Raw genomic sequence first — 16,915 nt, forward strand, 5'->3', positions numbered from 1 at the left:
GCTAATTCAGGTTGTATTTCCTGACTTTACTAACCTGTTCACTTGCCTCAGATAAGAGAATCATTATTCATTGACAGTACAAGAAAAACAACTGCCAAGGAATCAATGGAATAATTTTTATAGTCTCATAATTCATGCATAAAGTGCACCAAACGGCACTTTAAAAAGATGACACTGAGATCTTACTTGTATTCAAACCGTAGATAAGGATGCTTTGCTTCTATACTTTCACACAGTTCTCTCAGACTACTGATCTCAGAACTCAATTGCTTCTTTTTTGCTAGATGGGCTTCTTGTTCTGCTTCTGAAGTTGAACACAAAGAGTACAAAAACATTCAGAAACATAGCAATTTAAAAATCAGTATTCTGCTCTGTTTATATACATGCACGGGGAGCAGCTAATTAAAAATCTTCTAAAATTACTTTAAAATTTCAATTTTAGACGAATTAACACTTCAACAAAAATCAAATACACAGAGCAAAAAACATAACGTTACTCCCTAAATATGAGTTGAAATGAATTCGGGATTATCAATTTACACTTTCGTGCATCTTCTGCAACAATTGTCTGCAACAACCTTTAAGGAGTTTTAAACAGGGAAAAGCAGGAAGAAACAGGGAAGCTAGTCAGTCTTCTAAGTTTAAGCTTTGCAGGTGTTGGCTTGCAGTATTTAAAACTGAATCATTTCAAACTACTTCCTCTGCAACTTTCACCAGATAAATTTCTTTGTGCCTGAAAACAATATACTCATTTTTCTTGTTACTTCTATATTCCTTTCCAGATCCCCACAAAATTATGCACCAAAAGCCTATATAAAAACCTTCATATTTCAGCTTTTTCATTTCATCCTGTAGTTTTTCTTTCGTTTTTCTGATAGCTTCAAATGCCTCTTGGTCTTCCTTGTAGCTTCCATCCATCTTTTTAACTTCAGCTTGTTTTGTTTTTAGCTCCTGCTGTGCATATTTCAACTTCATTTGGGCCTGTAAGGAAAAATAAAACATGGAACCAGAAGATATTTAGGGAGAATGTTTGAATACAGATTTAGAACACATGCACTAGCCAGGTTCTCCCTTACTTTGTAAAAATTCCCACTGTTTGCAAGAATGGCAAATAGCAGCCTTGGCCCTTAAAACTAAAGACACAGGTGATAAAAGCATAAAATGTGTCAGAGATTTCTGGGTGCCAGCACTCTTGGTCTGTGTGTGCCAATGAGACGCACCTATCTTGATAGAGGAAATATTTAATTTGCTTGTAACCTGACATGACTGATTGAGAGAGCTTCAAACTAAGACAGATCAGGGAGGGAGACTGCATTAGGAACACTGAAGCATGCCAAGGGATGGTGCAGCACCAAGGCTAATGGGAGCACCTATGGCGAGTCCCAAGACTGGAGTGCTGGGATGGAGGGCTACTGACTGTTCAGGAGCAGCAAGGTGGAGATGTGGTGCTTTATGTATGGGAGTGATTAGACCATACGGCCATTGCTGTCAGGGTTGACATGGCAGAGAACTTTCAGGTGAGGATTAAGGCAGCAGGCAATAAAGCAGATGTCATAGTAGTTGTCTACTGTAGACCACTCTTAGTCCAGCTAATCTATAGAGAACTGGGTGAAACATCAGGATCAGTGACCCCCTTACAGGAGACTTTAAATTCCCCGACAATCCAGGAATGCCACAATAGCACAACAAGGAAGCTTGGGAAATGCCTAAAGCATGGTGAAGATAACTTCCCGTTGCAAGTTCTGAGTGAGCCAACTAGGAAAGGTGCCCTCCTAGATGCGTTGTTTGAGGCAGTCAACATGGGTTCATGAAGAGAAAGTGTGGAACCAAGAGCTGAATGCAATAATCCTTGTGGCTCCCATCCAACCTGGGATATTCTATCACTGTCTTATTCTATGATAAGATCACCTGCTTGGTGGGCAAAGGGAAAGCAGCGGATGTAATCTTTCTGGATTTCAGTGAGGCCTTTAATACTGTCTCTCACAGCATCCTTCTGGACGAATTGCCCTACAATAAGATGCAAGTGCTGTTCAGCATTTTTATCGATGATCTAGTTGCAGAGACAGAAGGCATCTCAGCAAGTGCGCTGGTGATATTGAACTGGGAGGAGCTGTTGACTCCCTGGAGGGACAAGAGGCCTTACAGAGAAATCTACATACACTGGACAATCAGCAACAGCACACATTCTAAGAAAAATGCCAAGTGCTGTGCCTGGAACAAAGCAATGCCAAACACAGGCACAAACTGAGAGACAAGCAGCTGTAGAGCAGCTCTGAAAAAAGAGACCTGGGGGTGCTGGTGACAGCAGGCTCAGCATCAGCCAGTGATCTGCCTGACAGCCAGGAAGGCAAACCGCACTGTGGGATGTGTTAACCACAGCCCAGCCAGCCAAAAAGGTGGTTTTCTCACTAGATGTAATGCAGCCTTGCTTTAAGACACTGTGTGCAGTTCCGGGCTGCATCATACAAGAAGGAGGTTACGATACTTGAAATTGCCCAGAGCAGGGCAACAGGGCTGATAAAATTGCTGGAAGGCACGTGAGTGAAGGCTTGGGAAGGCTGTCCTGGAAAAGAGAAAGCTCAGAAGCTACCTCATTGCTCTCTACAACTCCCTGAGGAAGGGAAGTGGAGAGGGAAATGACAGTCTCTTCTCCGTGGCAACCAAGGACAGGACATGTAGGAATGATGTAAGGCTGCACCAGGGGAGGTTTCAGACAGGACATCAGGAAGCATCTCTTTACTATGAGCACAAACACTGGAACAGTCTTTCTAGAGAGGTGGTTAGTACCTCCAGCCTGTCAGTAGCCAAGGGGCATATAGAGAATGCTTTATAATGCTCAATGTTGTGCTTTAACTTATGGTTAACCCCCAAGTGGGGGTTGGACTTGATGGTCTTTGAAGGTCCCCTTCCAACTAACCTATCCCTCAGCAGACCAGTGCTCTTTAGCATCTTAGAGAATGACATATTCAGTATGATTCAGTGCACTCTCAGCAAGTTTGTTGAAGACACCAAGCTGAGTTGGTATGATAGAAGGAAGGGGTGTCTTCCAAAAAGACCTGAACAGGCTTGAAAAGGGGGCCTACATGAACTGAATGAGGTTGAACAAGGCCAAGTGCAAGCTGTTGCAATTGGATCATAGCAATACCTGACATGTATCTACACTGGGAAAAGAACTCACTGAGAACAGCGCTCCAGTGAAGGGCTTGGAGGTCCTGGTGGACAAAAAGCTGGAGCCAGCAATGTGTGCTTGCAGCCCAGAAGGCCAACTGTATGCTGGGCTGCATCAAAACAGAGGTAGCAGAATGGAGAGCATTGTCCTCTTGTACTCTGCCCTTGTGAGGTGCAACCTGCAGTACTATGCCCAGGGCCCCAGCACAAAGAAAATGTGGAGCTGTTGGAGCAGGTCCAGAGGAGCCCACAAGGATGATCAGAGGGCTGGCGCACCTCTCCTACGAAGACAAGCTGGGGGAGCAGGGCTTGTTCAGCCGGGAGAAGAGAAAGCTCCAGGGTGCTATCATTCTGGCCTTCCACTACTTAAAGAGAGTTTATAAGCAGGAGGGGAAAGGGGAAATAGTAACAGGAAAGGTGGAATGGCTTTAAATTAAAAGATGGGAGATAGAGATTAGGAAGAAATTTTATACTCAGGAGGGTGGTGAGTCACTGGCACAGGCTGCCCAGAGAAGCTGTGGATGCCTTCTTCCTGGACACACTCAGGAATGCCGGAACTGTGTGGGGCACTGGAGATTGATGAGCTTTGAGGTCTGTTCTAACCCAAGCCATTCTGTGGAATATTCTACTGTACATACTTGGATATACAAGTATGGATACAAGGATATACAATAACCTGTATTACCACATACACAGTATCAAAGAAAGAGAAGAAACAAACTAAAATACTGTGGGACAGAACCACTGTTACTTTTCCCAGAAGTTTTTCCATGAATGAGTCAAGGAAGGCCTAAGTTTATCAACAAAAATTTATATTCCACAATTAAAACAACCACAGCGAAGTTTCCTATCTTAAGAAGGATGTGACACATTTCAAGTAATATGACTAGCATGAAATGTAATAGAGAAATTCCTCCCAAACTCTATTCAGACAGATTTGATTCTACTAGTTTAAAATAAAGAAATACTTCAATTTCCTATTCTAAGCATCCTATTCTATATACTGTGAGTCATCTGTATTATGTCCCATCCCAGTGTAACTTTTCCTTATATTGGCCCAAGAACTTCCTTATTTTAAAAGAGCCTGCTTAATAAAAAAAATATAATGAAACAAAACAAAACAACAAAACTTTCCTTAATACTTACACCAAAATACCTTGCACAGATATTCTATAAATTTTTCCAACAGTGCATCAGGATAGCTCTGACTCTTACCTGTTTAGCCTCTGTTGCTGCTTTGCTAATCTCATTTTTGCAGGTCATCATCTGGTCAGCAAGAGAAGTTCCTTGACCACTGTCATTGCTAGACAGGCCAGCAGATACAGCATTAAAATGCTGTTGAGCGGAGGCTAAAGCTTCTGCATCTTTTTTACTTTCCTCCTGTAAACCATTTAGTCCTTCCTTTATCTTCTTTATTTCCTTTTCCTTTGATGTGAATGCTTTAAATTCCTTTAGTAAAAAACAAATAACAATACACAAAAACAAACAACAAAAAAACAAGTCCTATTAATTTTATGTTGGTAAATCAGATGATGTATAGCTATGATTACTTTCACCAGCCACGTTTTTAAAACCTTTTGTCAGCTTTTTTGATTTCACAATCTGTTTTTACATATTTCAAGTGTGCATTCGCTCAGTGAGGACACTCAACACAACACCTACAGAGAAAAGTGAAATAGAGGAAGAAAAGATAACTTTACAACTAGGAAAAACAGTTCTGTGTAAATTATTTAGTGTTTATATTTTAAGAGAATTAAATGCCAAGAATATGAAGCAGATGTTTTTCCTTTAAGATTAGTAGGTTTCTTGAATGCAGCTGGGATCTCCTCCCAAAATTAAAACAAAGTTGTCAACAGCAGAACTGGACTTTCTTCATAAATACATCATATTTGTTTTTAGTTGGAGTCTACTTTCTGTGCCATGCAAATCAAGTAACACCCTTAACATTTGATTCTGCCCTCCTGTTGCCATTCTTTCCAATCAACTTTGAAGAGATAATAAAAACCTTCTGTCCCTACTCTTAATTACATCAGTGCTTAAAAAGAAAATCATAAACAAAGGGCTTACCTCCTGCATGATTTTAATCAATTCTTTAAGCCTATTTTCTTCACTGTTTAAGTTTTGCTTCCTATGATCAAGATCACTGCGGACTTTAGCATCAACTCTTTGGAGTTCTGAAAAAGCAGCTTCCAGAGAATGCAACTTAGCACCAAATTCCTACAATCAGAAACAATGAAAATTTAATGAATACAGTTATCCAATATTTAAGACTTCATCTTCTGTTCATAGCTGTACATAGGAGATGCATGTCTGATGAAGCAGATAATTAGACTCTAAAACAAATGGGCTAGAACATCTCTTCCCACAGAAATCCAAACCAATTTGAAGCCATTGCTAGAGCCCAACTGTAGTTACTGAGATTGCTGTCCCTGTAGGGGAAGTGTAAGAGTTGCACTTATGCATGAAAGGATGCTGTGGAGTACTCAGTACATAACTTTTCTACCTCCATAACTGAGGTCATTAGTATTTCCCACTTCAAGTGCATTTTGTCTGAAACACAGACAAAAATGAAAAGAAAAAAAAAATCAGATAAAGTTTTCCACTGAATGTGGAAATACAAGGGAAAAATTTTATCACCTTCAATTACTCAGTCTCACTTCAGTGCCTGACAAAATTATCAAGATTATTTGGGAACTTACTGAATAGGACTCCGATCCTTGCAGGTTTTTGTCAGCTTGGGATAGTCTATGATTTACAGCAATTGGAAATACAGTATTTCAGACATTAAAACTTTAAAGAGACCCCTTTTAGGAAATGGCTAATAATGAGTAAGCAGGGTATAATCTAAACAATCCATCATAGGAAGAGTAAAATCTAAGTGCATATCATCTACAAAAATAACTTTCTTCTTATGTACTTCCTTCTATTAACGCTTTCAGGTGAGCACATCTGTGTTCTCACTTACCTCATTGTTTTTCTTTTCTGTTTCTTCTATTTGTTGCGCAAGTTCCTTTACCTTCTTCTCATTCTCAGCCATTGATTCAAAAATCTTCTTCTTATTTGCCTGTGCTTCCTTTAAAGCGTTAGTAGAGCGATCTTTTATCTCTTCAGCACGAACATACTGAAAAGCCACATAGATGCGCCTTAAATTCTCCACTTCTCGTGTCATTTTTTGATACTCCAGATACGATGCACGTGCCTGAAAAGATGTAGATTAAAAGAAAATAAGAATTAAAATCGGATGGAAAAAAATTAAAGTAGTACTGTTATAGGATATAATACATAATATTCGTATAATATAATATATATATAAGAAATATTCAGTATTGTACACTGCAAACCCACTTAAAGTCTTAGGTAAAGCCATACTAGTGCAGTTGATTGTATAACAGAAACTCCACTTGAGGCAAGTTTAAGAACTAAGACAAGTATTTAACTTCTATTTTTTCTGCTTCTCTCATTTGCTTCTTTCTCCCTATCTTACTCTCCCAGATTTCTCATAATTCCTGCAAACCATGCTGTCTATATTTGGATAGATGATAAACTTTACATCACCTAAAAGATTCTAACAAGGCTGAAAATATCGTGTCTTATTTTCCACATACTAGTTCGAGTTGAAAGTATTTCTTCAGTACCTTAAAGCCTCTTACCACTCCTCTAAATATTCCATACCTCTTTCAGTTTCTCTAGAGTTGGACTGATCTCTTCAGTTATGATCTGAAACACAAACCAGAACACTTGTGTTCAGATTTTTAAAACTCATGTAACATTAATACCACACATACAGAAACACATAAAGAAATGAAATAGTTTACAAGTTAAATAAAAACAAAACACGTTGCGCTGGTTATTCAGCATCTTCAGAAAATAAAGCATACATTCCCACATATAGTACCAACCCTTCGAATTTCATCCAGTTTGCTTTCCTTCTTTTCTATGGTCTTATGGGCAGTTATTTTCTTGCATTCATACATCCTAGTACCAGCTGCTTCTTCAATCATAGCTAGAATCTAAAATAAAATAATTTGACAATGTCAATGATTTTTATCATGTCAAGTTGGTTCAACTCAAAGCAAGCTTAGCATATTATCTCTCTATAACACTTCCTTATCCAGAAAAAAAAGAAAAAAGAAATGCACAGTTTTCTCACCTCTGTCGGCTTCATATTTAGAACTTTAGTAATTTGCCCCTGGTTAGAGAAAGATAAAAAGAATTATGATTGTGTACCATGCTACAGTAGTAAAAAATAAATTAAAACCCATGTACTCATTTTATACACTATATTACAAGTGCTAACCTTTATTTTTTATTATAAAACTAACTTATCTGTACAGGAATAAATTGCCTTGATCTCAAAATTTCAAACAAATATTAAGTCCCTTCTCCAAGCAGCAAGCTTGAAATCACCTTTAGAGCTTCTGTATGCATTCTCCACATTATTGCTCACATCCAAGTAAAACGGTACTGTGATTATTTTGTTCTGGCAGACTTACTGACTTCCAGATCTCAAATAACTTCTTAATTATAGATTGGCTGCTTGGTAATCTGGCTCATTTGTAAAGGAAGGAGGAGGGAAGGGGAATAAAATGGGTGCAAACCTGATCTTTTTTTTTTTTTTAATAATTAGGACAACTGCATTTGAAGCAAGTAAATTCTACTGTTTTGCTATTCTGTGCAAATCTATCAGGGGTTGATTTAGTTCCTCTATTAAGGGTTGCAAGGTCTTTTCATTTGGTCAGATCACCTTTTCTAACTGGAATTTAAGAAAGCAAGCGTATTAACTCATAGAAAATATTGCCTAACATAGAATAGAGCAAATAAGGAAAAAATACTCTTCTTTATAATGTAATAATAAAGGAAACATCTGTCAGAGACCAAAAGGGAAACAAAATTCGCATACATTTTAGAAAAAGCCTGCTGTAAGACAAATGAGGAGATGGAAAGAAGCAAGGGCTAAAAATTTGGCCAGTCATACTATGCTGCTGTAAAAATCTTAGCTATTGAACAGGTATCTGATTTTCACTTGAAAGTTGCTTTTATTTAATAAGAAAAAGAAGTGTTATTCCACAAACTTAGTGCCACTTGTATTCTTTCTGAATTTTAGAAAGGTATACATAATACCTGCATAATAAGGAAGTGAGGGTTATTGACATTGAGTCCAACAGAACCAAAGAGATCCTGTACACGGTTGTTGGAAGCATTCATACCGTTGATAAGATACTTATTTCTACCTCCAACAATAACCTAGACAGGGGAAAGAAACAGAAGAAGCTTCAAGTGATTTAAAAGTAGCTTGATGTTACACAAAGACAAAATAAATAATTAAATGCATCAAAAAAATCAGAGCAAATTCCATATACTCCTGCTTTATGTGCACATAACACACAGAACATAACAATAGGTCTTACAGATATTTCAAGCATCTTTTCGGTCCTAACTGAAGCTTTGAATAAGATCAGTTATAGAGGGTAAAGATTTGTTCAAGATTGACAGGAAATTCCCAAACTGTGCAAGTTTCTTTTTTTTTTTTAATAAAAGTTCCATGTTTTAGAGACAGAATTTAACATGAAGCTCAGAAATTAAGAAGAAAGCCACAAGATAGAAAGTTAGAACATATTCGGGAACATTATTTTACTGCCAGTATGCTTTTGTGCAACTCCATAGAAAACATTAGTGATATACTGCATCTAATTATCTTAATCTTATTTCTCAAGTAACTTTTAATCTAGTACAGTGGTTCCACTTCTACACTTTTTGTTAATAACACTGTAGTATCATTGCCCCAGTTGCAAAAATTTAAAGACTTAAAAACTCCCTATTTTCCTGCTGAAAAATCACTCTGTTGAGTACAGTAAAAATGTATGTAGTTTTCTGAGCAAATAAGTACATATATTAAGTGCTCACCTGCCTGGTGATGGTGATCTCATCATTATTTTCAAATCCCAGTGGACTATTTTTCTTGTCGGAATTATCAAACGTGATAGACACAGTTGCTTTATTCACTCCAGCTTGCCCATTTTTATAAACTAAATCTTGGAGGCTTGAAGCTCGCACCTAAATGTGTGGAACAGATCAATCAACTTTTGAAAGAAATCAAACCGCTGTTGTGTTCTTCTGTTTTGGCAAAATGAATGGATACTGTAGAGGTCTGTCTATAATGCTGAAGATTCAGGGGAATGAAATAGCAGAGCTGCAAGATGCTAGTGCAGCTTGCAATGGCAGAATGTTCAAGTTTTAGTGAGCTAGAACTTGCCATTTGTTTCTACATGGTATTTCTAATTAAAAAAAAACAAACAAAACAAACAAAAAAAACCAAACAGAGCTAGATTATTAGTTCAGTCACTAGTACCCTCACATACAGAATATTTATCATTCCTAATGCAGTCCACTAAAAAGTGTTCCTTGGAGGTCTGCTGGATTAACCTAGAGTCAGAATGGGGGGGGGGGGGAGGGGGGGGGAAGAAATCACCTGAGGGCAGCAGTTCAAATTGGTCTCAGCACATGCAGTTTTATTTTATTTTTATTAAGTAACCAGTGAGGCACACCTTTTAAAAAACAAGTCGTAGCAAGAAACCAGATTTTTGCTTTTTTTTTTTTTCCTGAGGAACATCTTGGTGAAATCTTAAAGATTTGATGTATAAGTGCAGAATTTTGTTACAAGTACACAAATTAGGACCTCTAGCCTCATAAGAATTTCAGCTTCAGGCTGCTGCCCTTAAGTGGGTATTTTTCAACTAAGTGGTATACTTTACACTAGCGCAGTGTACTGGTAAAATTAATTTAAACTTAATAAGAATAAGCAAATACAGTAGAAACACAGTTTTGCACACTGAAGAATTCAAACAAATAAAACCAGTTTTTGACAGAAATATAACTTTTTGGTCTTCCACCGGACATTTCTCAGGAGACTAAAATGAAACGTTGGTGACATAAGGAAGACCTCTCTTAAATTCGCCCTATCTCTTTACCTGAGATAGATTGGAGATGCCCAACAGGAAGCAGATGGAGTCCAAGATGTTGGACTTGCCACTACCATTCAAGCCGGTAATGGCATTGAATAACGGATCAAAATCACGGATTTCTGTCCTCTGAGCATAGGATTTAAATCCTTCAAGTACAATTGATTTGATGTACATCTTCTTTAATCTGTCAGGGGGCCACGTTGGTGCTTCCCCCAGCAGTACAAGGAAAGGACTGGACTGTAACTCTTCGAGCTCTGAAGGAAAAAAAAAAAAAAAAACCACAAAAACAAAAATAATAAAAAAACCCACACATACAAAAGAAACAAGTTGTACCGTATGCCTAACACAGCTACACGTCTGAGAACAAAAATAGCATGCATTTTTAAACAAAACCACGAAGGACCGCAGATCCAGTGAGCATCCCAACAACCCTGTGTACGTTAAATTCTTTAAACAACGTGTCTTCACCCACTGTTCATCGCTATAGCTACAGCCCACTCTTGTCATAACGCTGGTCATTACGGTTGTTATCCCGTGTGGGGCCGGGAGTTGGACTCGATGATCCCCCTCCCCGTTCGGGTTACTCTGACTCCAGTACGATCTGGGGGCCAAAAGGACGGGTCTCTCCCCACTCACCCACCGCAGATTCCCGCCTACCGCACTGGAGCCCAGGGAGACGCTGCCATGCACCTCGACCAACACAGCCCCGCGACTGCACTTTGCCCCCACCAAACCGCCTCGCAGCCCTGCAGGTACCAACCGAAGGGAGCCCTCAGTGAACCGCCAGCAGCCACCGAACCCCTCTCGCATGCTCGTCACAACTAACGTTTGAATTTTGGCGCCGAGAGGAAGCGGACCTTGGAGGAGGTGCCCTTCTATGGCTGCCCAAAACTTTGCCTGACAAAGAGGTCTCGGTCTGTCTGGTCTACTTCCCCCAGGACGGGAAGAGAGATGTTCAATCCACTTACTTATTCTTTTAAAATAAAAATAGGGCATAGTGAGAAAGTAGAGGCTCTGTTTCCTGGGGCGGAAGGAGCCATAACATCAGGCGAGTATGGAGAGCAGCCCCAAAGGCTGAAGGTCCCCTGCACTCCTGCTGGGCGAAAAGGCGCGGCGAGGTCCTCCCAAGTCTGGGCGGGAAGGCGCAAAAATGGCGGATCTCCGCCCCTGAGGGAGGTGGGGTGAGTATAATTGGGAGTTTCAGCGTCCCGCTTAGGCTGTGTTCTTTAGGTCTAGGCGTTTCCTCGAAGCTGCTGTTACACTGTAAAAATAGACCGGTGTATTGCAGATGGAGTTCTGTATTCCTTTGCCCGCTGGGCTTTAGTGTTACCAATTTGAAAATCCTACCTGGAGGAAAGAAAAATGGAAATAAGGAAGAACTATTTCTGGTATTGCTGAAGGCTCATTACAAACAAGCTGAGCTATGGTTGTGTTAGGCATCAGAAAAATAAGTACTTTCTATCCTTAACCAGGGACTTCACAGCTAGAGTAAGTGACGTGTGCAGGAGGGATAATTTCATCCTTACTTAAGTGTTTTTGTATTATGTTTGTAGTCTCAAATGTCGTACAAGTTTGGGTACTTTGTTTGATGTCGTGATAAAATGTACTCTTTTAATGACAGTGCTCTGTCTTAAGGAGAAAACGTTGCAGCTACTTAACATCTAATTAGTATGATGAAATTAATATAGCACATTGTTTGAGGAAGAAGGAGAAACCGTTTATTTTGGCACATTTTTTGTTTTATTACACCATAATGTGCATTATACAAAATACTTATCAGATACTAACTCTGAAGTCACAAATAGATATTCTGGCGAGGTAAACATATAGTATGGCTTCATTGCTTTATGAAAAGAATATTTTAGGGATTGAGAATGGAGTTGATTTTAATAAATACATGATAATAAAGCACAGGTTAGTGATATGATAAATTCAGGAAGATCCTTATTTTTTTCTTTTCCTTTTTTTCACTGGCAGATGTTGTATCTCATAAGAATTAAAGGCATGTTACAGTAGATACAGAGAAGAAAATGTGCTATTTTGGTACTGCAACACCTTTTTTTGTGTGTGTGATGGAACAAAGCCTTTTGGGTAGACAAATGTTGTAATTTTAATGGTTTGGGGTTTCTTTGAAAATCATACTGTAATGCTGTTAATTGTATAGAACAGATAATTGTTCCTTTTCCTTTCGGGACTTGGTTCTGAAGAAAGATATTAAAGTCTGTGCCACTAGGGTAAATTTCCCATGGGGTTTTTCTGTTTCTTCAGCTGATTTGAGAAGTGTCACCTAGAAACTTTTAATAAATAAAAACAATATAAATTAATATGAAGTCACAACTTTCCTGGCTCCTAACACTTGCTTTAGTTCACAGTGTGTTAATGTTTGCAGTTGCTTATACCAAGCAAGCACTCTTTGTTATACAGTGAGCTAATTATAAGTTGTGAGTACAGTTTCCATTATGCCATAGTTATAGAATAATTTAAGTTGATAGGCATTTCTGGAAGTCTTCTAGCCTCAGCACATGGTCAAAACCAAGCCAGACAACTCAAACTGTTCACAAGCCTGTCAAGCTAGGAACATTTCAGAAGACAGAGATTTTACAATCTCTTCAGGCAACCTGTTCTGATATCTGATCATTTCGTGGTTTGAGGGATAAAAGACAAAACTTTCTGCATCTCACTGGAAATTCCTGTTTTGCAAATTTACTCCACTGCTATGCACTCTCCTCAGATGGGTTGATTTCCATTTTCTCTGTACTCTCATTACTAAGCATCTGTGGAAAGCTGCAAATCTCCCCTTATGGCATTGAGTATTTTGATTTTGTATGTAAGCACCCCCACAGACTTTCACTGGAACAGCTTCACAAACATGTGAAAAACATAGAACATTTGTTGAACTGACAGATACAACAGACACAGGACTGCCGTTGATAAATATATTAGGTGCAATTGTGCTAATATATGATAACAGTGTTAGCAAAATAAATGCTGTCCTGTGTGCTCTTCACCAAGGGGTGAGGGCACAGTGCTTACCAGGAAGGCATTTCTGTTATAGTGGAAGAGGAAGAGCAGAATTTCCCACATCTTCTGTCTCTCTCCTTGCTTCTGTCATTTAGTCTCTTTTCCCTTCCCCTTTACAGTCCCCATGCCTCCCTAAAATACTTTCCTAACCTTAGCAATACTTGGGTAGAGCATCAAGTATTATAGTCAGGTTCTTCTTAGAGCTCATATTCGTATTTACAAATAATTAACTTCGATATTAATTTCACAGATAACAAACCATTCTCATTCTGGACACCAAAGCCTTCAAGACTCTATGCTGAAACCATTATCTGCCTTATCCTTCAACCAAAACAGGAGCATCCTGGCACCACAAGACTCCTCTTTTGTCTGCTTATCATATGGATCTTGTGGGTCTCCATCTGCAAAGCCGAGGTAAGAGGAGACCTGCATTTTTTAATCCCTTATGTTTAAATCCCACACTCCAGTAGTTTTTGTTTCTGGGGACAAAACCACTTTTTAAGTTTCTCTACATCAGTTATATTTTCCACATGATCCTACAGTGGGCTTGCTGGAGTAGTGAAGAATGAGAACAGGACTCTGCAGTAAAAGAGGGAAGGGCCTCACAGTAAGAAAAGGGAAAGGAGCTTCACAGAAACTGAGATAGGGGCAAATAGAGATAGTTTATGTAGAGAGTGTTAGAAAATAAGGGATTCCAAGCACTTTCACAGACACTGGGTCTGGAATAACAAGGGGGATGAAGGCCATAAAGAGAAGGACTGGAAAGTAGCTCGAAAACATTTGACAGGGAGGTGATTAGATGTGCACATGGCAAGCTGAAACCGGTTTGGGGGATACCCCCCTTTGGGGTCAGAAGTTTGCAGTGAGGAAGACTATGAGCCTTCATCCTTTACGACTTAACTATGTAAGCGCAAGGGGGGAGGGACTGCGTGCTAATGGACTCTCGGGAATGTAATGCATATGTATCCGAATTCCTGTCAACTACTGATTATGTATTAGTTCAGCCTATATCTGTAGCACACGTTCTCCTGACGGCGTGCAAGTTAGGTGGAGCAATCCCCCTTGCACCAGGGCATATGCGCATCGCTAATAAAAACATACCTGCTCTATATCCTTACAGGCTATAGAGTCTGATTTCCACACGTCAGTAGGTTAGGGACTTTACTGCAGTGAGGAGCTGAAAGCTGAGCTTAGCGTGCTCCAGATGCAGTTGAGTTTAAGTTCAGTGTGGTGGGCCTGGGCTGTCCCCTGGACCTGCTGGCTGCACACCTCTGAACATGTGCCAGGATGTGGTAAGCCGCCTTTGCTGAATGGCATGCTGCTCATCCTTATGCTTACTTTGTCCTTCAGCCAGACAGTGTCTGACCTGTATTGCTCTGTGGGGTTACTCTGTCCCAGATGTAGAACTTGCAATAATTGTTAAACCGTTCAGAAAATTTCTGCTCCAATAGTCTTGTTCAATTATCTTTATTCCCAAGAGAGACAGAGGAGAGTCTTTAGCTTTCATATTCCAATAAAGGGAGAGCACACTGGGGCATATCCCTGTAACTTCTCTCAAACCTTCAGAAATCACAGCTTTCCCTTAATCCTTCTTCCCAAGGCATTATCATTCCTCATTTCCTCACTGGCTGAAATACTTGGAGGTTACAGACTTTCTGGTCCACCTAATATGTGTTCCTCCTTGTATGTGACCTATTCGGCCTATGCAGTAAGTACAAAGTCCATAAGTTCAGGTTGTCGTTTGAAACTAAAATCTTATTTGGTGAGAGTGTACAGACCAAGTGGAAAGGAATCTGCAAGCTTCTGCATAACAACTTGTGATCAAGGGCATCTTGTTTTCAAGTCTCTACATAATTTGCAAGGGTATCTTCAAGTTTCTTTTATCTTAAAGTTCTTGAAGTTCTAGTTAACCTATTTTTCCAACCTCTTAAGTTCCTTCAGAGTAGCATGCCTCTTCTCAGGCATGTTGACCATTCCTCCCAAAGTAATTAAGCAGGCAGACTGCCTGATAATGTACTGTATTCCACCATCCAGATAATTAATAAAGACATCAAACGTTATTGCTGCTAATTTAGAATAATAGAATCATTAAGGTTGGAAAAGACCTCTAAGATCACCAAATCCAATTGAAGAGTGAGAACAGGACCCTGCAGTTATAGAGAGAAGGGCCTCACAGCAAGAGAAGGGAAAGTAGTTACACAAAGTAGAAATAAGAGGCAAATAGAGATAGTTATGTAGAGAGTGTTAGAAAACAAGGGATTCCAAGCACTTTCACAGACACTAGGTCTGGAATAACAAGGAGGATGAAGGCCATAAAGAGAAGGACTGGAGAGTAGCTCGAAAACATTTGGCAGGGAGGTGATTAGATGTCTACAGGGCAAGCTGAGACCGGTTCGGGGGATGCCCCCCCCTTCGGGGTCAGAAGTTTGCAGTGAGGAAGACTCTATGAGCCTTCATCATCACGACCTACTACGCACGTGCAAGGGGGGGAGGGACTGCATGCTAATGGGCTCTCGGGAATGTAATGAATATGTATCCAAATTCCTGTCAACTATTGATTATGTATTAGTTCGACCTATATCTATAGCACAATTTCTCCTGACAGTGTGCAAGTTAGGTGGAACGATCCCCCTTGCACCAGGGTGTATGCGCGTCACCAATAAACACATACCTGCTCTATATCCTTACTGGCTATAGGGTCTGATTTCCGCACGTCACAATCATCAACCCATCCCCACCGTACCCACTAACCCATGTTCCTCAGTGCCACATGCACACATTTCTTGAACACCTTGAGGGACAGTGACACCACCACCTCCCTGGATGGCCTGTTCCAATGCATAAACACTCTTTCTGGGAAGAATTTTTGCCTAATATCCAAGCAGAGCCTCCTCTGGCACGACTTGAGGCCATTCCATATCATCCCATCATTGTTACTTAGGAGTAGAGACCAACCCTCACCTTGCTACAACCTCCTTTCAGGGAGTTGTAGAGGGAGATAAGGTCCCTGCCGAGGCTCCTCTTTTCCAAACTGAATAATCCTAGTTCCCTCAGCTACTCCTTTTAAGACTTGTACTCCAGACCCTTCACAGCTTCATTGCCCTTCTCTGAACAAGCTCCAGGGCCTTGATGTATTTCTGTTAGTGAGTGGCCCAAGACTGAACATAGTACTCGAGGTGTAGCCTCACCAGTGCTAAGTACAGAGGGAATCACCTCCCTCCTTCTGCTGACTTTGCTATTTCTGCTACAAGCCAGGAGACCATTGGTCTTCTTGGCCACCTGAACACACTGGTGGCTTATGTATAGCCATCTGTTGACCAGCACACCCAGAAATATGATCTGTAAGGAATCTTTTGACTTTGTACCACTGACCTTAGTGCTTCAGATATGGCAGTCCAGCTGATTCTTCACCTTACCTCATTTTTGTACCAATTTATCTAATCATTTGGCTACTGGGATATTGCAGGAAATTGCACTAATGACCTGTTTATCTCTTATTCTTTGCTGTTTTTGTATAGGTTGATATGATTCAATATTCTTAATGAAAAAAAAAAAGAAAAAAAAAGATTCTCAGTCTAAAGCAGGTATAGTAAAGCAGGTATAGAATGTCTTGCACCAATCATGAGCATTTGAGATCCACTAGTGAAGGCAGTGGTTCAGTTTCCTGAAACTTTTTGCACCACAGGTTACTCAGGGTTTCTTGGTTTGCTTTGCTTGTGTATGGAGTTTTTGCTTTTCCTAGCAAACTGTCTGGATCTCAACCC

General features: G+C 39.9%; 2 protein-coding genes across 9 annotated transcripts in view; one reads left to right on the forward strand and one right to left on the reverse strand.

Annotated features, from left to right (window-relative positions):
• The window catches only part of SMC2 (structural maintenance of chromosomes 2), a 24,162-nt gene extending 12,888 nt beyond the window's left edge, over positions 1-11,274 (reverse strand). Inside the window, exons 1-12 of one of the 5 annotated variants that reach the window (XM_040655441.2) lie at positions 11,099-11,274; positions 10,137-10,384; positions 9,073-9,222; positions 8,290-8,412; positions 7,319-7,357; positions 7,068-7,178; positions 6,841-6,885; positions 6,134-6,367; positions 5,236-5,385; positions 4,384-4,617; positions 822-981; positions 187-304 (exon numbers count right to left, since the gene is read on the reverse strand). In XM_040655441.2, coding sequence (XP_040511375.1) covers positions 187-304; positions 822-981; positions 4,384-4,617; positions 5,236-5,385; positions 6,134-6,367; positions 6,841-6,885; positions 7,068-7,178; positions 7,319-7,357; positions 8,290-8,412; positions 9,073-9,222; positions 10,137-10,384; positions 11,099-11,126 — 1,640 coding nt within the window. In that variant the 5' untranslated portion in view covers positions 11,127-11,274. Of the gene's footprint in view, positions 1-186; positions 305-821; positions 982-4,383; positions 4,618-5,235; positions 5,386-6,133; positions 6,368-6,840; positions 6,886-7,067; positions 7,179-7,318; positions 7,358-8,289; positions 8,413-9,072; positions 9,223-10,136; positions 10,385-10,766; positions 10,974-11,098 lie in introns of those variants that run through there. The other 4 variants (NM_205230.2, XM_040655443.2, XM_040655444.2 and 1 more) reach the window with 4 other exon arrangements.
• PTGR1 (Prostaglandin reductase 1) overlaps positions 11,261-16,915 on the forward strand; it is a 19,470-nt gene continuing 13,815 nt past the window's right edge. The window contains exons 1-2 of one of the 4 annotated variants that reach the window (XM_040655575.2): positions 11,261-11,618; positions 13,402-13,565. The gene's annotated coding sequence lies outside the window, so the exon portion shown is untranslated. The remainder of the gene's footprint in view (positions 11,619-13,401; positions 13,566-16,915) is intronic. The other 3 variants (XM_040655576.2, NM_001031435.2, XM_046905400.1) reach the window with 3 other exon arrangements.

Source organism: Gallus gallus, chromosome Z, assembly GCF_016699485.2.
Source record: "Gallus gallus isolate bGalGal1 chromosome Z, bGalGal1.mat.broiler.GRCg7b, whole genome shotgun sequence".
NCBI classification, from domain to species: domain Eukaryota; kingdom Metazoa; phylum Chordata; class Aves; order Galliformes; family Phasianidae; genus Gallus; species Gallus gallus.